This window comes from Halichoerus grypus, chromosome 2 (assembly GCF_964656455.1).
Source record: "Halichoerus grypus chromosome 2, mHalGry1.hap1.1, whole genome shotgun sequence".
In the NCBI taxonomy this organism is placed as follows: Eukaryota; Metazoa; Chordata; class Mammalia; order Carnivora; family Phocidae; genus Halichoerus; species Halichoerus grypus.
The window spans coordinates 125,386,940-125,414,675 of NC_135713.1; the positions used below are offsets into that span (position 1 = coordinate 125,386,940).

Consider the following 27,736-nt stretch of genomic DNA (forward strand, 5'->3'; position numbering starts at 1 on the left):
CAAGACAAAGAGAGAGATAAATATCCCATACAAGGAAAAGAGATTTCTCACATCCCAATATTTGGAGGCCATGCATCTTGCCTGACACAGGGAAGGTTCCAGCAAAGGCAAATGAGTTGGTGTCTGTGTCACAACAATGATCGTAATAGACCTTCTTTTGAGGTGTCCCCCTCCCCTGTCACATGCCTGCATCCCACCACTGCTGAGAACAGCAGGTGGATCCAAGGCTGGTATTGGCAGGAGGGCATGACGGCCGAGGCCCCAGGCAAAGTTTGTCCCTGTCAGGCCAGGGTGAGGGAGGAAGGGCTTCCCCAAACCCCATGGTGTAACCCCCCAGATGGGGGTGAGTCCAGACAGGGCTGCATCCTCATGGGCCCGCAGACCCCACCCTTCTAGGAAAGGCCAGTGGGAGGACGGGCACCATCAACAGGTAACGAATAAGTGTTTTAGGGCCATACAAGTCCCCTCATTACCTCTGATTGTGGTTATTATTACCACAGCTCGCGCTGGTGCCACTCTTAGCATTTGGGGCCAGATAATTCTTTGGGATGGGGACTATTCTGTGCATTCTAGGATGTTTAGTAGCATCCCTAGCTTGTAGCCACTAGATGCCCCTGCAGAAAAATACCCTATCCCTTAGTCGTTACAACCGAAAATACCTCCAGACGTTACCAAATGTCCTGGGGTGCAGGGAGGGGAGTTGGCAAAATCACCCTAAGGTGAGAACTGCTGACCTTTGTCAAAATGGGCCTTCTCTCATCCTTCTGCCATGAGGGGCACTCCCCTTCATCTCCATCTGCACCCAACTTCCGTTCAGAAGCACAAAGTCTCTGCCTTGTCAGAAGCCAGGCCTCCACTTATTCTCTGGGGGCTCCCCGCTCTCACCCACTCAGAGGCTTTACTTCTAAAAGCGCCCCTTCTCTCTTCTGCATCATGAAGTTCTCCCTCTCCCTTTGTTCATTCCCCTGGGCTCGCAAACATGACACCTGGAAAAAAAAATCTTTCCCTGACCTTCCACCCACCATCCACTTCTCTGCTCCCCTTCATGACAGAACTCTTGTAAAGAACTCCCGTCGACTCAACCTCCTGTTCTCTCTCAGTCCGATCCAAAGATGACTTCATTCCCCAGTGCTCTAATGAAATGTTAGAGATTCCAAACGTCCAGGTCCCAGAGGCAAAGCCCATGATCAAACCTCAGTCGTGGCCTGACCAGAGCTCCTGGCAGCGTTGGATGCAGGGAACCCTCAGCCTCCCTCGTAGGCTCCTGCTCAGGCTCTGCCTGACCTCTGCTCATCCTCCTTTATTGATTGATTGATTGATGGATTGATCTGAGAGAGCACAGGCAAGAGGAGAGGCAGAGGCAGAGGGAGAAGCAGGCTCTTCGCTGAGCGGGGAGCCCGATGTGAGGCTCAATCCCAGGACCCTGGGATCATGACCTGAGCCGAAGGCAGACGCTTAACCGACTGAGCCACCCAGGCGCCCCGGTCCCATGGTTTTAAATATCATTTAGACATTGATGGATCCCAACGTCTTGTCCCTGGGCGGGACCACTCTTCTGAGCCCCAGGCTCATTTAACCAACCAACCACCCACCCCTCCAGCCGCCATAAAAGAAAACGTGGATTTTACCTAAAATGTCTGCTCTTTCTCCCTCAACCTATCAGCAAATGGAACCAACACCTGCCCAATTTTTCAGGCCAAGATCCCAGTATTTATCCTTGATCTGTCCATTTCCCTCAATCCTCCCCACCCCCCAACCGATCAGAAATCTGGCCCTGCCCCCAACAGGTATCCCAAATCCATCGGCCTCTCAGCACCTCTGCAGTCACTGCTGTGGCCCAAGCCACCGACCCCCGGGACACAGGCTCCTAGCACATCCCCCGGCTTCCTCTGCTGCCCGTTCTGTCCACCCTCCACCCCTTTCTGAGCCCCAGCTGGCCCATGTGCTCCCCCAGCCCCGTGCCTTCCCGAGCCAGTCAGTGGTTCTTGCCGGTAGTTGCTCTAGGGGTGAGAGCCAGACTCGAATCTGACCGATGGAACCTGAGAGAGGTCAGCGGGGGGCTTCCTTGTTCTCCCAGCTCACACGCCAGGAGGACGCCCTCCCCCACCGTACGATGTAGCGCCTGCCCGCGATGCCCAGAGCTGTCCAGTGTGGCCACACACTGAGGGCGGAGGGCACAAGGAAGAGAGCCTGAGGGCTCGAGGACATCCTGGCACCGGGGGATGAACTTGCCCTGGAAACTCCCACCAGGGCCTCCCCTTAGGGAGATGACAGCTTTTCCTTACTAGTCAGCCCCGTTTCCAGTTAGGGTTAACGCGGTGGAAGATGTCTCAACCGATGCAAAGATTGTCTTTAAAAGCATAAGTCGGACCAGTGTAGTCTCCTGCTTAAAATTCTCCAAGGGCTTCTCACGCAATAAAACCCCAAGTCCCCACCATCGCTGTGAGGCCCTGCCTGCCTGGCTCCTGACCACGCGCCTTCAGCCTCACCTCTGACCCCTGTCCCCAGAGGCCCCCTCTCTCCCTGCTCTTCGTGCCCTGCCTGTGCCCATAGCATCACCAGCCGCTGAGGGACAGGGCTCCTCCAAATTCCAACCCTGAACCCCTGCTGCCAAGGCCCAAACCAGGCCGCCAGAGGCCAACTCCCCCCACTGACCTCCTCTCCTTCCAACCGAGGGATTCAGTGGGGCTCCCTGCCATGTTAATGCTCAGTGGCCAGAGCAATGGCTGCTTCTCAGGTGGACCCTAAAACCAGAACCCGGGGATTCCCCCGGGGAGGGGGTGGACAGAGTCTGAATATAGCACACCCCGGACCAGGACATGGTGGGCCCAGGTCCTCAGGAGGCCTGCTGGTCAGGGACAGAGGCTATGAGCAATGTTTCCTTTAAAGACAGAAGCTGCCAGGAGCTCCGTGGGCCGTGGGAGCAGCCGAGCCCTCAGCCAAGCTCAGCGACCCCTCCTCAGGAGGTCATCAGAGCCGTGGCACGCTCAGGAAATTGGAATTGAAACAAAACAAATACACTGATGTAAGCTGTTCTCCAAAATGGTTTGCTGATGCCCATTTACAAAATGCAGGCATGACTTAGCGTTCTCAAGAGACTAGATGATTCAACAGAAAACAAGCTATATTTATAGATGCTCTTGCAAGGCCCATTGGCTCCTCCCCATTGCACGTGTGAAGCTGGGTCCCCGCTCTGAGAGGCCGTGGCCTGCACTGCAGGGTGGAGGCGGGGTGAGGCGTGCATCAGGGATAGGCCCCCCTGTCTGGCTTCTGCTGCTCAGGCTGCAGCCCCCAGGGACGGGGGGAGAGCAGCCTGGACAGTGGAAACTTGTGTCTGCCCCTCTTCCTGGGCTAAGGTTTTTTATAACAGCAATGCTATAGTTTAGAAATCCTCTTGAGTCTTGTTCACTGAAGAGTCCAAGAATATGGTCATAATCTACTTTCCAGATCAAATGCCTGAGGAAAGTTTAGAGGGTTGTCAGTCAGGACAGGGATGGCACATCAAGGCTCCCAGCCCGCCCACCTCAAGAACTGTCACTGTGTTATGCAAGAGGTCAAGCAAGGAGCATGGGAGGGAGTCACTCCTGACACCCCTTTCACGGGGCTCCTCATCCCAACTGCTTGCAAGCCCTGCCCCTTCCTCTTCTCCTTCCCCACAGTCCTGGCCTAGCTCTCCCTGCAAGACAGCCCCAGCCTCCTACATGGTGTCCCTGCATCCTTTCCTCTCCCCCAGTGGCCCATCATTCACACAGCGGGCCCGAGTGATCCTTCTAGCATGCAAATCAGATCACATCCCTCCTTGACTTAAAATCCTCCAGTCCTCCAATCCTCCATTGCCTTAAATTAAAATCGGTCTTCCATTAAGAAGCAATGGCCTGTTCTGCCTGGCTGTGTAGCACCTCTCTGACTACGTGTGTGCCCACACACCTGCATCGTTCCCTGTGCTTCAGACACACTAGCCTTCTTCAGTTCTCAGAGCACAGTAAGCCCCCATCCTACCCCAGGGCCTTTGCACGAGCTCTTTCTCTGACGAGAATGCCCTTTCTTCTATTCTTGGCCTACCCGGTTTCTTCTCCTCTTACGGATCTCCACTGAAATATCTCCTGCTCAAAGAGGCTTCCACCACCACCCCAACTTGCATCTTATTAGGCCTCACAGCTCTTCTCTCTCTCGGCATCTTGCTCTTCCCATGCACAGTGTGTATTATCCTGGATCCTTTATTTACACATTCTCTCTTAGCCTACCCTGAAACACCTCCCCGCCCCCCCAGCTGCCCTCCTTTCAGCAGGGAGTTTGGATACTATCTAATGATGAAAGCAGTAGAAATGGCTGTGGGGTAAGAGAATGAGCTCCCTGGACAGGAAGTGTTTGGAGGATTGGAACAGAAGTCAGAGGATTCTGAAGGTTTCTGACCTGAATGACTTGGCCTCTCAAAGGTCTGTTCCACATCTCATTACACTTTCTTCTGTGGAAATACATTAACTTGAATTTCTTTGTCTCCAAAGGGGTGTATTAGGTAATCAACACCAAATGCTATAGAGACCCAAAATCCCAGTAGCATGATGGAGTAAAGACTAATTTGTTACCCTCATCAGGTCTGATGGGCTTAGGCAGCAAGAAGGAGGCTGTGTTCTTTGCTCCCACAAAATGTACACAGTCTCCACAAGGGGAGAGAAGAGAGTGTGCATGATGACTGCATGTGTCATAGCTCTCCAGAGACCCAGAACAAATAGGATGCATGGATGCATGGATGCATGGATGGATGGATGCATGGATGGATGGATGCATGGATGGAGAGAGTGGGTATTATAAGGAATTGGCTCACATGATTGTGGAGGCTAAGATTCCAGAATCTGCAGTTGGCAAGCTGGAAACCCAAGAGAGCCAACGTTGTGAGTTCCAGTCTAAAAGCCTGCAGCCTTGAGACCCGGGAAGAGATGATGTTTCAGTTCAAGTCCAAAGGCAGGAAAAGACCCGTGTCCCATCCAGAAGGCAGTCAGGGAGAAGGAGCCCAAAATACTAAGACTCAGAATACTGAATACGAATACTAGCAATAGTATACTACGAATACTCAGCCTTTTTGTTCTACTCAGGTCTTCAGTTGATTGACTGAGGCCCATGGACATGCTCATCTCCACCAAGAGGTTGTCCAGGAGAGTCTAGATCCAGCCTTTGACATCTGTATGAATTTTTGCAAATTCTGAGTAACTAGTGTTTAATTGTGTAAGATACTACCTTCTTTTCTTCTCCCTAAACCTACCAGGGGAATAGGCAGTAAAAATACTCTCCTTTTGCAAATCCCTTGAGCAGAGGTGTTTCCATCATCTTCAGGAATAGACTTGGCAGGGCACGAGAGGTACACAGCCCGGCCAGCCTGTCCGAGGCCACGCCAGGCACAGACACCAGCCAGGGAGGGAGAGCTGACTAGGAGACCCTGGGCTCTCCACCCCAGACCCCCGTGCTTCCGACTGCCGCCTCTGCTCTGTGCCATACCCAGGGCACCCGAGGGCACCCCAGGACAGTGAAGTCACAACCCTTGGGCACTGAGCTCAGCTCTGATTTCCTTCTCCCTCTACCACAGTCTCATTGTGGGTTAGTTTTCCCAAAGCTAGAAGGGTTTTTTAGGCCAGAGGATGCAAAACAGAGCCATGGAGCTCCGAGGATGCCCAGCTAACGTGCCCCTGCACGGGCCCCTCCTGCAAACAAGGAGAAGGCCACATCACACAGGGGCTCCATGGGAGTGAGACATGGGTCTGTCTACTGCGTCCACCCCTGCAGGGCCCAGCCCCGGGCACCCAGGAAGGACTCTACCAAGAGAGACCAGTCAGGCTGTGCAGATGCCAAGGGCTCTCCACGGGAGTCCGCGGACAGGCTCCAGGTGCCTCTTCTCCCCAGCCCACATCTGACAGTTGGCCTCCCTGCCAAGCCACAAACTCCAGGTTAGCAGGATCTGGGCCTGCTCTGCTTGCCCGCATATTCCCACTGTATTGTGGCACATAGTAGATGCTCAATAAACAATCGTTGAGTGAGCACTACCCACTGATTAAAACTTACCAAGTCCCTTCTTTGTGCCAGGAATTGTATAAGGTGCTGAGGATCCAAAAGAGATCCTACAGAGAGGGTCTCTGTCTGCAGCTTACAAAGAGCAGAGCAGAGCTTCAGAACTAAACTGTAAAAAATGGTTGCAGCAACACCAAGCAACATAAGTCAATTGAAAAAGTAAATTACCCACAGATCTGCAGGTAATTAACAAGTTTATTGCCATCCCCAAAATGAAGCAAGCAAGAGGGAATATGACAATGACAGGAAAATTGAATCAGATTATGCCTAAAGAAACAGGAAATTTTGGACGCATGCAAGGCTGGCTGATCCAGAGACACCTGTGCAGGCCAGACATGGCCCAGTGCTCAAAACATGCGTGTCGGGATGAAAGGGTCCTAAGACAATCTGCTCCTAGCCCCACAGCTGCCAAGTGTCTCTAGACGTGTGCAAAGAGCTCCAAGACACAGGAGGCACGGAGTAACCCCCCCCCCAAACACCTTCCCGCAGGGCATGCCAAAGCAGCCCCACCCTCTAAGGGCCGGGTGAAACTATTGGGTCCAGGAGATGTTGAGATGTCACCTGTCCCCTACATGGTCAGGAGACATGGGGCACACACCCCCCACCTTTGTTTCTGTCCCACTCACCAACTTCATAGTGTGACCGTGGTCTCAGGAATGAGACCAGATCGGTCGAGTTTGTCAAACAGGCACCACGCCTCCTGGGGTGGGGGGCCTCCCGGGTCATACTAGAAGCACCTGACTTTATGAGAACAGGGTGAGAACAGGCTGCAGCTACAGAATATGTCTAAGCGCCCGGCCTGGGGTCTCTCCAGATTGTCCTAATTCCCAAGCAGGCTCCTGAGCCTGGGTTTACCCTCGGAGGCTCAGTCCAACACACTGATGTGTGGGCAGGTTGATTGAGCTTTTGACAGAGTCTTTCCGCCAAGAGCATCATTTGAAAAAATAGCAAATATCCAGGTAGGCATGTGTCCCATTAGTGCATTTCTAACATAAGAAAACTAACACGAACTTGACAATAATTGGAGAAATTTAATTTCTATTGCTGTGAAGCACCAGAATCCTGCGTGAGAGGCTGCTGATGGTTTTATGAGTGTCTTATCGAGTTCAAGTCAGTGTGAGAAATAGCGCCTGAGATTAAGGAAAAGCTGTAATAGGAACTAAAACCCAATTCTCCCGAGACTGAAATGTTAGGCCGCCTGCTTTTCGGGAAGGGTGTTAGCCTGCGTCTGGTGGGCACATTAATCCCCTGCGGCCTCCTCTTCTCTGCAGGCTCCCAGGAGCACGGAGAGCGTGGGTGCCGGGAGGGGGCTGAGGTCTGGCGTTTGCAACATCTGTGTCTGGAAAACCAGATGTTTTACTGGTCTGGTTGCAAGGGCCTAGAGAGCGAGGCAGGCGTCTCCCAGGAGACTGCTGGCAGCCACACGTGGCCTGCAGCCCACCTGCTTGCTGTGTGCCGGGCACCGGGGCCCCACACGTGGTCGTCAGGCTAGGTGGCACACCAGGGTCTGTCTTGTGCTAGCCCAGCCTTGCCGATGTCGACAACAGTTTCAGTGTACCTGTGCCTCTACGTCCCAGGGGCAGCAAGGGGAAGCCCATGGATATCAGAAGGCCTGGTTCACGGGGACACAGATGTCCCCAACTCCTTGCCCTGCTCTGATCCCGTGCCAGGCGGCCCTCCAGTGCCAGTTCTTAGCCGGAGCCTCCTCTCTCTGCGGGCACCTCTACGGCTCCTGCAGGGCCCCTGCCACCCACAGCCCAGCCCTCCCTCCCTGCTCCACACGCTCTGGGCACAGGACCGACCTTGCCGTCTGGTGCCCGCAAACCTCGACAACCCTCCCGAAGAGCAGCCCGCGGGGCCACAGATGGTGAGACACCATGGGAGCAGCCCAGCCGCAGAAGGACCCCTCGGGGGCCCTGGTGCAGGCGCCGTCCTGGAGAGCTGCACGGTGCCTCCTTCGCCCCCCCCTCCCCCCCCGGCACTCCTGGCCCCACAGAGCAGAGCGCAGGTGAGTAGACCCGCGTCTCCTGCTCTGCACGCGTGCCCAGGCGGGGGCAGAAGGCCATGCAGGGGCGTCCCCACGCGCTGCAGGCTGCCTGGCCCCCCTCCCGTGCCCCGCCCAGGGTGAGGTGTCCCCCTTGCCGGCCAACCCGGCCCCCAGGGCTCGCAAGAGAAGGGCAGGCCGGGGGCAGCCGCAGGAACCTGAACCAGCTTTCAGTTCCGCTGGTTCTCCCGGTCGTCACAGTATGGCCCCACTTCCCTTCCCCTGTCACCGTGCACCCTGGCAAGCCTTCCAGGTGGGACTGGGAAGGGGCGGAGGGAAGAGAAGGCCTTCTCTCTGTCTCTGTAGCAGTCATAGGCTGTCAATCCGCCCAACATACCCTTTCTGTCAGGACATTTGTCCCCACCTCCAACCACCTGGCTCCTGGCCCTGTAGTGGCCACAGGGCCCAGGCCTCGAGCGCGGGTCAGTCCTGTGGCCCCAGGGATGGCTTCATGGGAGAACACAGGAGGCACGTCTGACAGTCAGAGTTCTCTCCTATGCTTGTTTCCTGGACTCTCAGGAAAGATTTGGTCCCTTTCTCTGGGGTCCCATGCACAGGGACAGTGTGAGTGTGGGGCCACCCCTGGGCGTCTTGCAGCCAAGTAGAGTGTGCCTTGTGGAGGGCCCCAGACGTCTACAGCCTCCTCCATCCCTGCTAGATTTCCCAGTTATGAGAACTAAGACCACCCTCCTTTTTTTTCTCTTAAGGGCGTCCAGCATTTCTGAGAGTTTCTGTTGCTTAAGCCTGAGAAGGTCCTGACAAATTCAGCAGGAAGGTGTCTTTCAATCTTCAACAGATAATCTAAGCGTCCCCTTGTGTTAAAACTTCAAGGTCCCAGAAACCCTCCCTGAGCTCATCTCTAGGGGCCGAGAGAGCGAGGGTCTCAGGATAGACGAATAGGATGGGGGTTGGCGGGCACTGTGGTAAGTAACATGGGAGGAGAAGGGGGGGCAGGCAGGGACTGTTCTGAGTTCTGTGCGTGATGGGAGCTGTGGGCGGCTTTTGAGCAGGGCTGTGCTCACGGGAACGGGGGCAGTCTGCAGAGGTGAGCACACAGGAGGCTGCTGGTGTCTGGGGTGGAGAGCAGGGATTCGGGGGGTATCCTGAGGGAAGCCCCCGCGGGCTTGGCAGCTGTTGGTGCTGCCACCTGAGACGTCACCGGCAGCGCTGTGGGCAAGTGGGCAAAGAGCAGAGGCAGATGGCACTGGGGGGCGAGGGAAGGGGCAGCCAGCCAGCGCCTGGCAGGACTGAAGAGGGTCTGCAGGATTGTCCGCTTAGAACCATGTCCTCAGAGTCCCAGAGCCCAAAGCAAGATGGGTCCCCAGAGCCCTCCTCATCCGATCCCTCATTTTACTGATGTCCGAACCGAGGCCAAGTGGCAGGAAGGGACCTGCCAAAGGCCACTTGGCTTGTCACCAGCAGAGCCAGGCCTGGAGGTCAGCTGTCCAGAGCCACAGTCCAGAATCTGCCCCGCTCACTCGAGCCCCAGCCCATGATGCTGTCTCATTTCTCACTCGGGGAAATGACCATGGGAGGTCACTTAGCAGGGAGGGGGGCCTGCCTGGGGAAGGCGTGTTGAATAGTAAATAATTGGGAGTAAGGGCAGAAGGAGAGCTTTGGTTGCCACCAATCTCTTCAGAATTTTTAAACCAGTCAGGGAATATTGACATGCATTAAATCCAATAAAACATTCATTTAATTAAACTTTAAGTGATCCAAATATTTGCCATTTGGTTAATATTTGTGTAGCTGACAGGAGCAGAATTATGATGGTTCTGTCAGTATTCACGCATTCTAATTTTGCATGAGCCTTTCCTACGCGAAGTGCACATCTTCAGACATACAGATGATCAGGGAAGCGCTGAGGAAGCAGACTGGAACCAGCTGTCCCAGCAGCCTTCCCACTCGGGTTTTTGCTTCTTTGTTTGTTTGGTTGTAGCCCTGTGCTAACCTGTTTGAAGTACATGACCTTGGGGCCACGTGGAGGATCCGACATTGCACATAGGTCTTACATTCCAAACGAGACCCCAGCCAGCCAGAATACCTCACCTCCCCATCCTCCCCCCACTGCCCCCCCGCACTCTCCCCTTCCATCTACCCAGACACCCCCCCATCTTTTAAGGCAGTGGTTGTCAGGGCTCAGGGTACCCTGAGATGCTTGCTAAAACCAGGATGCCCACCCTGCCACCAGAGATTTATCAGCCTGGGGTAGAGGGGCAGGAATCTGCATTTCTAACAGTTGCCCCCCCACCCAGGCGAGAAATGCAATGCTGGTGGCGGGGGGGGGGGGGAACCACACCTTGAGAACAGGACTCTGTAGCCCAGGAATGGCCCGCCTCCCCCAGGGACTGCTGCCTGAGGGCTCAGTGGCTCTTTCCCTTGTCGTTGGACTAGAGTTCCAACACGCAGAGAAAATGTCCTTTCCTTTGGTGACCCGCCTGACTTCTTCCCAAGCCCCACCCACCAGCGCTGGGAGGACAATGCACCTGAATGTGCAGGCCATTGTAAAGCTTAGTCGGAGCGGGTCGTTCTACCAAGTCCGCATTAAGTAATGCTCTATCTAAGAAAAATGCTTCATGCCTGCAGTTCCCACCCCGCATCCCCAGCTGCTCCCCAAACTGGCTTCTGAGTGTGGACGGAAGCACACAGCCGTCCTCTGCCACCTTCGGTCCCCCCTGCCGACTCCCAGTTGCCCTGTCTCGGGTCCTCTTGGCAGGGGTCATCCCAGGTTCTGCTCTTGGTCTGGGCTGTCTCAGTGTCTGATGTCCCCCCACAGCTTGGCCTCCGGCAGCCCCCACTGGCACTACGCACCCCTGGAGGTTCCAGGGGCATTCCCTTAGGGCCCTGGTCCTCAGGCACAGAGGTACACAGCACCTCACGGCCCCGCCAGCGTGTGGCCAGGAACCTTTGGACCTCTCCATGCCATTCGGGAGCCCAGGGGCCTCTGGCTCTGTGCCAGGCCTCATGGGCTCACCCCAGGGGGGAGGGTGGGGAGAGAGCTTCACCCCCTTCTAGAGCCCCCCTTGGTTCCCCTCACCTACATGCCAACAGGCACACCCTTCTCACCAGTTCCCTCATTCCCACAACGCCCTGGGAAGAGGAAGGGGTCTGTGTTCTATTTCCACAGAGCCTCGTGGCTCGCCCGATGAGGAAGGAGTACCTCCTCTACACTCGGGGACAATCTGGGTTCTGAGTCCTAAGGGCAGCAGAGCACAGAAGAAGCCAGACCCGCGTAGCACATCCTTCTCCTTCCCTCTCTCTGTCCCCTCTGAATCTCCAAAGCCTGGAGCTCACTATGGAGGATGAGCGCCTTCTCTCTCCTGCCCTGACCAATAAGCCTCATGACTCAGAGGTGGGAGGGCAGCGAGCAGGACATGATTTAAGAGGGAACCTGAAATGCATCACTTTAATGTTTGTAAAATATTATGCCGGGTGCGTTGGCATCAATCACTTGGTGCTTATCTTTCCCCTGCGGCTCTTTCACGGGGAGTCACATTTTTCCTGCGTGTGAGTGTCCCCGCTCCACGGGCCAGTTGGCTCCTTTCCTTCCTTATTTCCATTTTCTCTGTGTTTCATCCATCCATCCAACAAGCACTGATTAAGCATCTAGTGTATATCTTGTTCATCTTCGTGAGCCCAGGGCCGGGCCGCTGACTGTTTGTGGCGGGGAAAGGGCTTCGCTAACTCAGGATCTGACCTGACTGGACTTGCTGTCACTTCACCTACTTTGCAGGGCGTCACACCTGCTGGGGTTTGCGATCCCCCCACCTCCCCCCCCACCGCCTTCTCCTCCCCACACATGCCGGCAAGAGGGTGCGAGCATAGACATGCTGCCCAGTCACAATTCAAAGGGGGCCCGCCGAGTCACGGAGCTCAGTCCCCAACTCTGTGCCTTGCCCCACCCCTGGCAGGACCCCCAAGTCCCAAAAGAGTAGTAAGAGTCAGGAGGGCTCCCGGCATTTTTGCTGGCATCCCAGATAAGCGCAGACCCTCAGAGCCAGCCAGCCCGCCTCGCTCAGCTCCTGCCACCGTTGCCCGCTGCCCCAGGCGCTCTGAGCTGTAGATCTGGGGGAGGAGTAGGGAGAAGGCAGTCCTGTCGCTGGGCTGGTGACTCTCCCTCCAAGCCTGATCCCATGTCGGTATATGAACAGCCTGAGTCCAATTAACTTTCGCATAAATCCCGAAAATCTCTAAAAGCCTGTGATTGCAAGCAAATATTTTAGACCCTTCCCATTTGCCTGAAGAATGATCCGTCTTAATGCCAGTTAGCAAGTATAAAGTGGCAGGATTAATAATTTGTACAGCCTGAAGTACGCCTCAAAAAATTAAAGGCTACAGCGCGTGGTTGCTGAACAGAAATCCAAATCCAAGTTCAAAGAATCCTCAGACAGAAACAAACCTTCAAAGGTCAGCCAGTTCATTCCCCAGACTTCAGACAGTGCAACCTTTAAATTGCCCCCAGACGGATGAGAAACCTGTCAGCTCAGCCAGCAGACCTTGACTGCACTTAGCAAGGCCCAGACTTCATGAGGCCCAGGAGCACAGAGCAGGGCGTCCACCGCGCATCTGGCCCCTGGTCCCTGTGTGACAGCCCACATGCTTGGCTCAACTCATAAATCAGCCCAGATGGTTTCCCTACGCTTGCTATGGCTCCTGACTTCTCTGACTCTCAGAGCCCTTTGAACATTTCCCGTAAGTCGTGGCCCGTCCCCCAAGAAGGAGAGTCCGTCGGTACATTTAGACAGCAGGCCGTAGCAGTTTCTCGGGAGCCTGCCAGCCTCCTGCCGGGAACCCCTGTGGCCCTTTGCCTGTGAGTGGTACTCCCCATGCTGGGTGTGCACCTGATGACTTTCTCCTTGTCCCCTGCAGAGGTGGTTCAGCTCAGCCTCGCGCCCGAGGAGAGGGTCAGTGTGGCCACAGTGACCGTGGGGCTGAGCACCGTGCTGACCTGCGCTATCCGCGGAGAGCTGCGGCCACCCATCGTCTGGAAGCGCAATGGGCTGGCCCTCAACTTCATGGCCTTGGAAGACATCAATGTAAGTGGCTCGGCTCTGACCCTGAACGCAGACCTGCCCCAGGGAAGTAACCTGCAAATCGCCCATGGCAGTGGCAGGGTGAGAGGGTTTCATTTTAACATCCCACGTTGGATGCCTTTCAAGCCTGTTGTCAGAGAGCAGGAAGTACCAGAAAACCCAAGTCCCACCGTGTGCAGAGAATAGACTGGACGTTCACTGCAAGCCTGCCAGCCAGACCCACAATAGGGAAAGGGCGCGCTGGCCGGGCAGGCAGGGCAGGCAGGGCAGGCGGGGCGGGAGGCCTCCGTGCAGGCTGCGGCAGCGAAGGCCAAACAGTGGGCATGGGAATGGGAGGTGAGGGGCTCAGACTGCATGACGGAGCCCACCGGGAGGGAGGACCACAAGCCCACAGCAAACGTGGCCAGACGGGAGACAGTGGAGCAGGGAGGGCATGTGGCTGGAAGAGCCAGGGGAGACTGTGGATCCCACAGCTGGGGAGGATGTAGACAGGGGGAAGAGAGGGAATGGGGGTTCCCTGTGGAGGGCAGGGGTGAACCGCCCGGCTGGGTGGGCGGGAGGGCAGGCACCAGGTGAGGAGGTGAAAGGAAAGGGATCAGGCCAGTGTGGCCTGCCCTGGGGGCCTTGTTGGCTGGACGTGGGAATGTGGATTTGATGAGGGGAGTGGAAGAGAGAGCAGCTGAGCACCTGCAGCCTACCGTGACCAGCAGGGATATTTCTGTACTGGGAGGCCCCATGCAGCCTGGACTGGGCTCCCAGTGTCACCCCAAACCAGCCTCATGACTTTGAGCAACGTCTTAAACCACCAACCCTAGCTATCAGAAAGGGAATATTAGCAGTCCCTCCCTTCCATTGGGCTTGAAGAATAAAGGGCATCCTTCAAGTATATGGACTGGCCCAGGTTTGGCCCAATGAGCGAGATGGCTTCCCAGAAGTTCATTGAGAAGACAGAGGGATGTCACCGATGTAGGGCCCTACCAGGATAGCTGACAGGTCTTAGTTCAAGCAGGACCATGGTCAGCAATGCTACTAGCCACACGAGGGCAGCTAAATCCCATGACCTTGAAGATTCCTTCCAACTGCGAGACTGCTTTGTGGGGACAGAGCCCAGCATAAAATTCTGTAGAAACCACCAAGTTGGGACTCTGCTACTCACTAGGCCCTTTGTTGCACCCTGCAGATCATGGGGGAAGCAGATAGGAAGAGGCGGGCCAATGTGGGGATGCTATCTTGGGCACACCTGGGCAAGGAGTCCCCTTCTCCCACCCCTGTCACGTGGGGCAGGATTATTTCCTTGCAGTTTCCCCACGGTACTGAGCACAGCCTGAATCCTACCCATCTCCGAATGTCAATGCCAGCAAAACCTTGGTGGGTGCTTGATGGACAGATGCCGAGTGGGCAGAGTCCTTTGTCTTCTGAGCCTGAGATGCCCAGGGCTTGTCTGGGATCTTAGCAAGGAGAGATGGTGTCCTATTTGCAAAGACTGGAGTGGGGGAGGTGTTGGGATGCACAGATTTGTGTGTGCAAAAGCTCTCGGGGTGGGGCATCAGCTTTAAACTGTGTTTGGCCAGTGGTGATTAATTCAAAACTAGGACAGGTCCGCCCGTGTCTGTCTGAACATCCATGTGCGTTACTTGATGCTCTATTTAAAGACACCAGAAATAAAGGCGGAAGCAGGACTCCTCTTAATGCACTTGCCATCGGTTAATTAAATTACTTTGAGTGTTTTTCCCCTCCCTTGAACATGCCTCCAGCATGAACTCAATTGCATTTCTACTTTTCACAGTGAGGTTAGCAATTTGGGTTAATTGTAGGTGCAACTAGAGATTAATGGCCTCTTATTACCTCCCTGGAAACACTTGCTGCTCGTGGTCAAGTCAGCAGCCTGCGAACAGGCAGGGCCCTGTGCTGCCCAGAAACCCCCACGTGAGGGCGCAGGGCAACACCGGCCCCACCAGGGATGCTCACGGGATGCATGCAGGTACGCGGCCCCCCCCACACACACACACCTCCCTCTGCCTCAGGCCCAGAGGGGGGCGGCACAGCACAGGCTCTGAGGGCAAAGGGACCTGGGTTGGAGCCTCAGCTCTGCCACTTCCTAGTTGAGTGAGCGTGGAAAGGGCACTTGACTTCTCGAAGCTTCGGGGTCCTCCTCTGTGAATCAGGGATAAATAATAGCTCCTGCCTCATAGGGTCAGAGTGAGGGTTGAATGAGAAGACACATGGGATGCTCTTAGCACACAGTGTCCCGTGCTAACTACGATCACTGTCCTTATCATTGCTGCTATTACTTATCTTACTGTCCTCATTATTATTACTGCCACCGCGGCCAAACTACATTCTCGGCACCTTGCAGCCCAAGTCCCCAGCAAGCAGCCCCGGGAGGCTCCCCAGGCAGGGAGATACGACCCTGGGGTGTCCACGTCATCCTGGGACGCACTGACTAACCACGTCCAGCAAGTCCGGAGCAGCCCTGGGGAAGCCGCTGAACTCTGTGAGCCTGTGGGGGACGGGGGATGATGCTCTCCTCCTTACGTGGGCATTTCCAGGCTGGCCGGGTGTGTGAAGTGCCTAGCCCCGTGCCCAGCACACAGCAGGTGTTCCTAAGTGGCAGCCCCACTCTGGGGACAGGGATGACAGCAGGCCCAGGAGGAAATCAGGCAAGAGACGAGGAGGGCATGGGGATGGGGGGGCATGGTGGGGAGTGGGGGGCGGCCCCGATGGAATGAAGATCGGGGCTTGCTGAGTCCTAGAGCCCCCCTCGGCGTGCGGCGTGCCCACACCCGCCCCCGCCCACCGCGGCCCCAGACGGAACGCCGCCGGCCACTGTCCTTGGCGCCTGGTACAGGAACACGGCACCTACAAAGCCCCAAGGCAGGCAGATGAGAGAGCGCCGCGAGGTGTGGGCCTCCTTTCTTTGTCATTTGTACAAGACATCTTGATTGGCAACAAAATATTAATCACTTTTTCACTACTCTCTTAATGAGAAGCTTTCATGGGCAACAAAATATTAATTTGTCTTGTCTTATCTGTTAAGAATTCTGTTAATGAATTCAGTCACAGAGCTATTACAGAATGCCATCCTAATGACACATGTAATTAAACTTTTCTGACTTGCAAACATCAAGGATGCCTCGAGCATCAGGATAATATTTGATCAGAAAGTAAATGTAGCCCGGAGCCAAGGGAGAAGGAGCCTCTCAGATTCCCGACTGAGCGGTGTCACTGTTAGGAGTGCTCCGGAGTCACCCGATGTGTGCATGGCTGTCCAGATGGTGTACACGGGGAATCAGCCCCTGGATCCGCTAAGTGCTGGGGACTCACAGGCCCTGAGCCACAGGGTAGAGCAAAGACACTCTCCCCAGCCCCGAGGGGGACCACGTATCCCCAAGCACAGAATTACAACACAGTATGGCATGTTCTCTATTTAGAAGGAGGAAGCTGGTTTGGGGGGCCAGAGGAAGGAGAAGTTCTGGCTTCAGGGGACAGGGATAAGCAAGAAAGAGGTCTAGAGTGACAGGGTAGGGCCAGAACCTGACAGGTTTTGAATGTTAACCTGAAGGATCTTGGCCACTCCCTGTGGGCAGTGGGAACCATTGATTTTTAACTGGGGAGTGACACGGTCAGAAGTTTGTCCTGCAAGAGTCCGGAGCCCCTTCTAGCCTAAGACTGCATCTGCAACCAAGGAGAACCCCAGATACATCAGACCCAGAAATGAAAGGAGCCTGTGGGGTGGGGGAGGGGTCTGCCTCCTCGGTAACTTCCCTAATGGCCGGAGATCATACTGGAGCAGCCGCCCAGGCTGTCTGAGCAGGGGCCGCCAGGGGGTTTAGTGTGGACCTGGTGGGCCCCCTGAGGATGCCTGAACCACCCCTTTGCAGGAGGCCCGAGCCTCACTGCAGCCCAGGGCCTGAGGGACAGGGCCTCAGCTGCAGCTGGGAAACCCGCCCCCCCCCCCCAGGAGAGGACAGGGCTGGGAACAAGAGCACAGAGTCCCCAGAGATGGGCAACAGCACCAGGAATCCTGCCGCACCTCTAGGCAAGGGGACCTTGGATTAGGCCTCCTCCCACGGCCTCCTCCCACGGCCCACTGCAGACAGGGGACCAATGAGGTTACCCTTTGAAGACTCTCCAGGCCGTGAGGTCATACAGTCCTGTGATAGGACAGGGACCTCTGGGACACGGGAATCCCCCAGAGAAGCGAGGAACACCCCTGAACCCACCGGGCCCCTGGTTTTTTCACCTGGGCCACAGAGCCTTGGCCTTCCCCAGCGAGCAGCCCCTGCCGGCCCTGTCTCCTGAGGGCTCACAGCCAGGCTTTGGGGCCCATCTCAGAGGCAGATCCACACACCCCTCCTTGTACCCTGACCGCCATACTAAGTATTCTGGGGCTTGAAAGGGAAGGCTGACTTACTTTCTGCAGGAACTGAATGTGCAAACCCCTTCCGGGCCTCAGCCTTCTGCCCAGACCGCGCAGCAACCTCTCAGGGTGAAGTGAAGCGGCATCCCCAAAGCTAGTCCGCACGTCCTTCCTCCACAGTTATCACCTGCCCTCCCCTCATGACTGTCTTCCTCCCTGTCCCTCATTACGACAGGGACCGGGGACCTGCCCGTGAGGGGAGCAGAAGCAGGGAGGGGACATCCCTGGAGTCACAGAACAGAGCTGAGCTGCCGGATCCTTGCTAGGGTTGACGCGGGAGTTCTAACCCGTGTCTGGGGGCCAGGCATCATGCCGGTCCCTTCACGAGCAGCATGTCATCTGCCTCTTGTCACAGCTCCATGAAGCAAATGGGGTAGAGTAACTCAGAGGCTCAGAACTTGCCAGGGCTGCAGGCGGCCTTGCTCTGGGGACACAATACCCAGCAGCCAGCCTTTCCAAGGCTTCCCTGCGGGGCCGGCTGGCCCTGCCTCCCCACTATGGTGCCCCGGCCCCCACGGGATGTGCCCACGCTCGATGTGGCCCCACGGGGACGGGGCTGCAGGGTTTCATGAGCCCACTGGCCTCTACCCCAGCAGGGGCAGGGGAGGGAAGGCTCTGAGCACAGCCCATGGAACTGCTTGGCCAGGAGAGTCTCAGGGAGAGGAAACATTTTTCTATTGTTTTCAACTTTTTCAAAAGGGGGTGGGGGGTCCTATAACAAACCCAGTATCTCTGAAATGACTTGAAAGAGTCACTCTTTTCTTTTGGGTTTTTTCCTTCGCCAAATCTCACTCTTTGGGGCTTTCAGACGTTGGTAGGCGGAGTACAGTGATAAAAGCAGAAAAACAAAACCCATTAGAAGAAAGAATTTGTGGCAGGGTTTGAAGGATGTGTTAAAAGATGCACTTTTTTCCCATGCCTAAACGGTGTAAAACCAGGAACAAATAACTCTAATGAAGCATATGCTCTCAGCCGGCTCCACTTTGGAAGGGAGTTATTAGAAAGACCAGAAGAGAATGATTTAGGAGCTCATGACTCATTTAATTTTTATTGTCTTTATATGAACCAGTCATGAATCCATTGTAAAAAGATGAGAGGAGTTTGATTAGCATGGAGAGCTGTTTGCAATACGATAGACAGTGGTTGTAGGTTCTGCATTAAAATAATCTCATTAAATGCTCGGGTACATTTTGTTTTAAAATCTTGGAAAACACTATACTTGAAGCACTCAAAGGCTTTGGCCAGTTCTTTCTGGCTTGTGTCGGAAACTCTGGCTGCAGATGGACGTCCGGCCCTTTTGAGCTTTGGATGAGCTCAAGCCACTAGGAGGATTGGCCAGAACTCCGTCCACAAGAGACTGGCCCGGACCCAGGACCCAGCAGCCTGTAGAACTCACTGAGGGCTCCGCCCTGCCAGGGGCCTCTACTGGGCCTTTGCTTTCTCAGTGGTCTCTTCGGGGTCACCTCTCTTCCCTCGTAGTACTAACTTCAAAGCTTCACTTGTACTCAGTGACCACTTCCGGCCCCATGTCAAAGGTCCAGGGTCCCTCAGGGAGGTTCTGATCTAGCTTCTAGACCCTGGATGCAGAGCCCCAAGCACGTGCCCTGTCTCAGCTCTCCTCCCCAGCCCCACTCAAGGGAGCTCGCATTCAGCCTGTTGGCAGGCTTTATTAACTGCAGGTAATAGTGCAATAACCAGCCTCAAACACGCCTCTTAGCACACTTGTGTAAGTAGGTCTGTAAGATAAGTTCTCAGAAGAAGAATGGACTACATCCGAGGGTGAGCACAATTTCAGTGTGGTGGATATCACCAAATCTCCCTCCAAAAAAGCTATACTGGTTTATACTCCATCCAGCAGTATCCAGGCACACCTCAAAGATACTGCGGGTTTGGTTCCAACCACTGCAATAATGTGAATATCCAATAAAGCAAATACTGCAATCAAGGGAGTCAAATGAAGATTTTTGTCTCTGGTACATATAAAAGCTATGTTTATGCTATACTGGAGTCTCTTAAGTATGTGCTAATATATGTCTAAAAAAAGTACATACTTAATTAAAAAATACTTTCTTGCTGGAAAAACGCAAACCATCCTCTGAGCTTTTGATGAGCAGCAATCACTGATCATAGATCACCATAACAAATATAATAATGGAAAAGTTTGAAATATTGCAAGAATTACCAGATGTGACACAGAGACATGAAATGAGCAAATGCTGTTGGGAAAATGGTGCCAACTGACTTGTTCTACACAGAGCTGCCACAAACCTTCAATAGGTAAAAAAAAAAAAAATCTGTGAAGGGTAATGAAATGAGGTATGTCTGTATAAGGATTTAAAACACCATGTCAGGAGAAAATTCCTGATTGCAGGCCTTCTCAGTCCCTAAAATGAGCCATGGAAGGAAATTTTTTTTAAAGATTTATTTACTTATTTGAGAGAGGGAGAGAGTACAAGCAGGGGGGGCAGGGGGCAGAGGGAGAGGGAGAAGCAGGCTTCCCGCTGAGCAGGGAGCCCGATGTGGGGCTCGATCCCAGGACCCTGGGATCATGACCTGAGCCGAAGGCAGATGCTTAACAACTGAGCTCCACCCTGCCCCAGGGGGGCACGCCAGGCTGATCAGCTAAGGATCCAAGGCCTACAACTCACGAGAGGGCCCCATGAGCTGCCACTCATCCACATGATACCCTGGAGTCTTAGAGTCAAGAGGTGCCTGTCCTCTGGCCTCTGAGGATGGACACTGAGTGCTCAGAGCCGTGACTCTGACGTGAGCTTTCTGGTACAAGTGCCTAGCCACCTGTGTGCACTTGGACATTCAACTTTGCCCTCAGGCGACATGCGCAGCATCCACACAACTGGGTCAGAATCACCCTGATTGAATTGTGGAGCCAACTACAAAGTTAGAGATGGCAGTCCACCCAAGACCTCCCTCATTCTGGCATCAAGATCAAGTTTGGGGAGTACACAAAAGTACCTTCAGGTTGAATAATTTGCCAGAAGGACTCAACTCACTGAGAGCTCTTAGACTGACACTGATGGTTTATTACAGGGAATCAGTGTAGGTTAAAATCAGCCAAGGGAATACCCAGGATGTTCACCAAGGTCTCTCCATTCTGGACGGTCAGAACCCCAACAGCTCTCAACAGTGTGCAATCTCTGGAACCTCCACTCAGCTCACGGACTCCAGGATATGTGTTCTGTGAGGCCTTGAATCTCAGCCTGAGCATCTGTAGTGTCCAGCCAGTGACTCAAGGGTGACCCTGTGAAATTCCTGGTGCCCTTCAAAGCCTTCAAAGCCCCGTCCTCTCTGCTATACTAGCTCTCAAATTCCAGCTACCTCCAGGGCCCTGTATCCTGACCTCTTTCTTCATTGCTGTGGTTCTCTGGGTGCTGGTTCTCTGTGCCGTGGTCTGGAAGATGCCCTCTAACAGAGAGCTGGAGTGAGTGTGGACCTCATCTCATGTATTCCTCTCCTCAAAGATCAGAGACTGGGCTTAAAAATGTTGCATCCTACATTTAATCTATTTTTAGAGTTAGGTTGGTGTAAGTCTGATACGTGTTTCTGTGTTTTACCCAAAATGTGAACTCCTTTATTCTCTGTACATTATTGCTTGTGTGGAAGTAACCATCTGGACCACAGACTGAATGTTTGTATCCCAGCAAAATTCGTATGTTTACACCTGGTCCCCATTGGAAGGGTATCTGGTGGTGGGACTTTGGGGGGGTGATTAGGTCGTGAAGGTAGAACCATCCTGAGTGGGATTAGTGCCCTTATAAAAAGGGAGAGTCCTGGCCTCTTCCACCATGTGGGGCTATAGCAAAAAGACAGACAGCCTTCCAAGAACCAAGAAGCGGGCTCTCACCAGACACCGAACCTGCCAACACCTTGGTCTTGGACTTGTAGCCTCCAGAACTATGAGAAATTTCTGTGGTTTATAAGCAAAAAAAAAAAAAAAGAAAGAAAAAAGAAAAGATCAGCCAAGGGAAGAAGAAGCTCCATGGGGCAGAATCCAGGGGATTCCAAATGCAGAGCCTCCATTGTCCCCTCCTGGTGCAGTCACGCGCATCTGCTGTTCCCCGCACGGACGTGTAAGCACGTGCACAGCGCGTTGCCTGACAGCGAAGCTCACCCCAGCCTGGTGTGCTGAGCTGCTGGTGGAGCTTGACTATGCGCTGCTCACGTGGATGACGTCTAGCCCCCAGCCCCTGGGGGGCACAACTGGCACGGCATGGCTCAGAGCCCCCATCATAAATCGTATGTTTCATAGTCTAGTGGCCAAAGCCCCCAGGAAAACAAAGCCCAGACCTCTCTCTGGATGATGTTACTTCTTCACTACCCTTCCCTTCAGGGCTCCCCGAGAGCCAGCACACTCAGCTAACACACCTCCATTTGTCCAGCAGACACCAACTGAGCCACACATCGGGGACAATATGGTGGTCAGCAGAGGGATGAGGTGCCTCCTCTTTGGCATTCACAGGCATGGGGGAGACTGATCATATAAACCCACGTCAGCCAGTGATAGTCCCTGCAGTCCTGGGGAAGCCAGGAGCCCTCCCCACAGTGACTTCTCTCATGCCTGTGGCTCCCTGGCCCGGGCCTGGGACTGAGCAAGAGAACTGACCAACTTTGGGGGGCTCACAATGCATGTGACCATCCGTAGCAGCCCCACCCCACCCTAGACGCTCAGCAGCTTCTTAGGGATGACTTCAGGCTACAGGGACTTCTCAAGAGGACTCTGAGCAGGTACATGCAGAGTGGCAAGTATGTCTTTAAGGGTCTTAAAGGAAGTGACCAGCACGGGAACCCCAGTGCGGGTCAGGGTAGTCAGCTGGAGAGCCATGAGGTGGGGGCTGGGAGCACCGTGAGTGTGCACATTCACGCTCATGTGTCCTGTGTGTCTTCCCATGGATGTTTGTGTGTGCCCACCGGGGTGCATCTGGTCCTTGCTTGGTCTGGATGTGGGACATGTGAGTGCAGACTTCTCTGAGGCCAGCCATCACCAAGGGCTGCATATTGTTCAGTGTTTGGGTCCATCCTGTTAAAATGTTTGTGCAGCAGGGATGCTAGGGATAGTGAATTCTAGGGGCCAGAATTAAACTGGCATGGAGAAAAGACCCTCTCCTTGACTCCATCCTCCCCAAAGAGAGCCAGGGCAGAGGGCTCCTGAGAACACGGCTTCTGAAAAGGGCAGAGTCAGAAAAGCTCAGAATAAATGTGTCTAAACTGAATCTTAACTTGTAGCTTTGACAGTATCATTAACCTAAACTCTGAAATCACCCTGGAGTCCTTGTGTTTAACATTTAGTCACTAAATATTCCGCGTTGATGGCTCATTTTCGTATTACTTAGACCCGAGTCACATGTATCACTATGACAACATGCCCCATCTCGCCTCTGCTTAAGTATTGTTTAATACTTAAGTCTCATTTAATTACTTTCTTTATTAAGGGCAGATACTTACAAAATAGCTTTTTAAAAGACAAAAACTATACCTTTTAGTAAAATTGTCTCTTTCCCAAAGACAGATGTGCATCAGTACAAAGAATGGTCTAATCTGGCATCTGTTTTATTTCTGGAAGGAATCTTGATTTTGCTAATACATTTCTATGCATCAGAACCAAAAAAAAAAAAAAAAACCCATCCATAAAAAGACAATTACAGAGATGCAATCAAGCATTGATAGCAGTATTCAGACACATCTCAAAGAACATTCGGGAGAGGAAGGATTACAGGTTTAGTTTTATGTAGCTTCTTATAAACCAATTTTTAAAGTAATTTCCTCAATTCCAATGAGGGAAATTTGATTTCAGTTGCCAGTATTCATGTTCCAGAAAACAATATGCACTTTGTTCTATAATTATATGATGCCTATTGTTTTAGCCCAGAGACATTATTTTATTTATTCCACAGTCAGCTTCTCCCCATAGCCTAAGTCACAGGCTGGTAATGAGCTGGGTGCTCGGAGGAGAACCGCCATGTATCCAGCATCCCCTCGTGCCCTTGAAGAGCTGAAGCACACCCCTCAGCCCCTGAGCGATCACCCAGAAGTTATGCCTCGGCTGCCGGCAGCAATGAGGAAAAACAGACGGAGGTTAAATGACTTTGGTAGTGGCTCACCAAAAGTCACCACGAGTCTGAGATGGCACACGTGGGCTTTTCCATCTCTGCCTGCTGCCCTGCCTGGAGCCTTCTCTTTGGCCAATGCCCGCATGCCCTGGCCTGAGGAATGCAGCGTGGAGAAGGAGACGGGGGTGGGGAAGCGGGGGCACCATGCTTGCGAGCAGTTCTCTGCCTTCCTGCCGGTCACCTCATTTTGATGCCCCATCACTGGCAACATGCAGGTGGGTGGGAAGGCAGGAGGTGTGTGCCTCTGTTGTCAAACCCAAAGAACCAGAACAGTCCCTGCGGAAAGCCTAGCTCGGCATCTCGTGCGATCCATTCACTGAGTATCCACTGAGGGCCCACTAGGTGCTGGGCCCTGTGCCAGGCCCTGGGGATGCAGGGGAGCTCACGTTCTAGTCGGGGGGAGACAGATACAAACGGTATGCTAAGTGGTAGTAAGTGACAGGTGGGGTGGGGGTTATAGACAGGGCGGGCAGATAACATTTGAGCAGACTTGAAAGAGGGGATGCAAGCCAGACTGACAGCCTGGAGGAGGGGGCAGGATGCCTGGCATGTAGGCAACAGCCAGAGGCTGCAGCACTGGAGTGGAATGAGCAAGGGAGAGTGGAGGAGGTGGGGATGGCAGGTCATCCCTGCAGACCCTCTAGGGCTGTGACTCAGGGTGAGGGGGTAGGGTCCGGCTGCGGTGTAGAGGAAGAGCAGAGGGGCAAAGGTGGAGGTCCCCGCTGTCCCCCAGATGAGAAGATGGTGTTTTGGCCCACTGGTCACAGGGGAGGGACTAAGAGAAGGTCAGACTCTGAATACGTGGTGAAGGAGAGCTCTGCTTCCTCACCCTGTGAGGACTGGGCTTTGTTCCGTTTTCTGGCTTGGGTTTTTTTCCTGAGGGTTACACACGGCCTGAGGGATGTGTGGTCCCCGTGACCACATCACCAAGGGGGCAGCAACAGGAGGGGGCGCCAGAACCCGAGCCCGGTCGAGGCCGTCCATCCAGGAGGATGGGCTGTGGGCATGAAGGCTCAGGGAGGCGGACGAGGGAAAGTGCCAGGGGGCCCCCAGCGCCAGACCCCCTGCGAGCAGCTCTGGGATTGCCTTTTGGGATGGAGTCCCCCCTGGAACCAAGCAGGTGAGGCATTGAGGGGTCCCCGCGGTGGGAGCTGCACCCAGCTGCCCTGCCCTATTTTCAAGCTGCCACCTCGCCATGGAGCCTCCAAGCAAAATATATTTTCCTCCAGACTTAGGTTTTGACATACAAACGGCCTAGATCAGAAATATGTCAGCCCAGAATTGACTAACCATTAACTTTTCATAAGCAACTCAGGTATGAACCTTTATGACTCTGTTATGACACAGGACCAATCAGCTATCTGGTGTTTTATTTTTATTATCGAAGCTTCCACAGAGTGATAGGAATGGGGCTTTTCTAAGCAGAGCAATGCTTCAGAGAAAACTCACTGGGCCCTAGCCGCCCTCTGCAGTATTTTACTCCGTTGGGAATGCTGGTGTGTATTTTTTTCCTGATCATGAAAGCGGGCTGCATACATCCATGATCCACCTTCCCCCCTGTGCCCTCCCCCAAGCTTCTCTCTGAGCCCGCACTCCCTCACCGAGCTAATTAGCCAAAAATCGTCCTTATGGACTCAAGATGGTGGCAGTGAGGCCCTCCGGAGTGTGAGCGAGGCAGAGGGTCAGCATGTCAGGGAGCTGCTCTGTGGCTGCCTTGGATAACCCTTGTGACACAGTGACTGGTGGCCTTCCTTCCCACCTGCCACCAGAGTGCTTCTGTGGAAAGGGGCACAGGGAACGGCAAGAGGGATGGTTTGGTGTTGGCTCCAGGGGGTCAAGAGGAGTTTTGCATGTCCTGTTAATAATAACAGGAAAACTGGGGTGCCTGGGTGGCTCAGTCGGGTTAAGCGTCTGCCTTCGGCTCAGGTCATGATGCCAGGGTCCTGGGATCGAGCCCCCTGCTTAGCGGGGAGTCTGCTTCTCCTTCTGCCTCTGCCCCTTCCCCGACTTGTGCATGCTCTCTCTTGTGCTCACTCTGCTCTCTCTCTCAAATAAATAACATCTTTTTTGAAAATAATAATAATAATGATAATAAAAATAATAATAATAATAATAGGAGCAAGGTTGTCGAGGCTGTTCTTACAGAACCCCTGGCATCCGCCCCTCCCGGCTCCCTTTTATGTCCCTTCTCTTGCTTTTTGTTTGCCTTCATTTTCCTCAGAGTTCTGTTTCCCTTCTTGGGTTAGCCAGGTCTCAGCAAGGCACCTAGAATTATTTTGGGACAAAGTGGATCTGAACCAGTGGTAGGCCATCTATCCCTGCAGGCCAAACCTGTCCCACCACCTATTTTTTTTTTTAAATAAAATTTCACTGGGGGCGCCTGGGTGGCTCAGTCGGTTAAGCGTCTGACTCCTGATTTTGGCTCAGGTCGTGATCTCAGAGTCGTGAGATCGAGCCCCGCCTCCAGCTCTGCGCTCAGCACGGAGTCCGCTCGGGTTTCTCTCTCCCTCTCCCTCTGCCCTCCTCCCGACCACATTCAGTCGCTCACTCTCTCTAATTAACAAATCTTAAAAATAAATAAATAAAATTTCTTTGGAACTTAGTGATGCTCATTAATTTATGTATTGTTACATTATCTTGGTGCTACAAGGCAGAATTAAATAGTTCACAGAAACCCTATGGCCCACAAAGCCAAAAATATTTGCTATCTGTCCCTTTAAGAAAAACTTTCTTGTTTTTATTTTAATTCCAGTTAGTTAGCATACAGTGTTATATTAGTTTCAGGTGTACAATATAGTAAGTCAACACTTTCTCACACCACCCGGTGCTCATCAAGTACACTCCTTAATCCCCATGGCCTATTTCACCCATCCCCCCGCCACCACCCTCCCGTCTGGTAGCCATGAGTTTGTTCTCTAGAGTTGAGTTCTTGGTTTGCCTCTCATTTTTTTTCTTTGCTTTTTCATTTTGTTTCTTAAATTCCACCTATGAGTGAAATCATATAGTATTTCTTTCTCTGACCAACTTATTTCACTTAGTGTAATACTCTCTACCTCCATCCATGTTGTTGCAAATGGGAAGATTTCATTCTTTTTGATGGCTGAGTAATATTCCCTGGTATATGTACCACATCTTTATCCATTCATCAATCAATGGACACTTGGGCCGCTTCCATATCTTGGCTATAGTAAATAATGCTGCAATAAACAGGGGTGCGTGTATCCCTTTGAATTAGTGTTGTTGTGTTCTTTGGGTAAATACCCAGCAGTGTGATTGCTTGATCCCCATCACCTGTTTCACTCACCCCCCACCCCCACCCCAGTAACCATCAGTTTGCTCTATAGAGTTAAGAGTCTGTTTCTTGGTTTGCCTTTCTCTTTTTTTTTCCCTTTGTTAATTTGTTTTGTTTCTTAAATTCCACACATGAATGATAATATGCTATTGGTCTTGCTCGGACTTATTTCACTTATCATTATACTCTCTAGCTCTGTCCATAGTGTTGCAAGCAAATGGCAAACTTCATTCTTTCTGATGGCTGGATATTCCAATATATATATATATATATATATATATTGGAATATAATATCCAATATTATATATATGTATATATATATATACACCACATCTTCTTTATCCATGCATCTATTGATGGACACTTGGGCTGTTTCCATAGTTTGGCTATTATAGATAATGCTGCTATAAACATTGGGGTGCATGTATCCCTTTCGATTAGTATTTTTGTATTCTTCGGGTAAAAACCTAGTAGTGCGATTGCTGGATCATAGGGTAGCTCTAGTTTTAACTTTTTGAGGAAGCTCCATACTGTTTTCCACAGTGGCTGCATCAGTTTGCATGCCCACCAACAGTGCAAGAAGGGGTCCTTTTTCTCCACATCCTCACCAACACCTATTGTTTCTTGAGTTGTTGATTTTAGCCATTCTGACAGGTGTGAGGTGATAGCTCATTGTGGCTTTGATTTGCATTTCCCTGATAAGTGATGATGAGCTTCTTTTCATGTGTCTGTTGGCCATCTGTGTATCTTCTTTGGAGAAAT

The 27,736-nt window shown here is 53.0% G+C and overlaps 1 protein-coding gene across 1 annotated transcript in view; it reads left to right on the top strand.

Annotated features, from left to right (window-relative positions):
* The window catches only part of FSTL4 (follistatin like 4), a 393,797-nt gene that overhangs the window by 321,260 nt on the left and 44,801 nt on the right, over nt 1-27,736 (top strand). Inside the window, exon 7 of the mRNA XM_036089132.2 lies at nt 12,974-13,140. Within this exon, the coding sequence (XP_035945025.2) occupies nt 12,974-13,140 (167 nt within the window). The remainder of the gene's footprint in view (nt 1-12,973; nt 13,141-27,736) is intronic.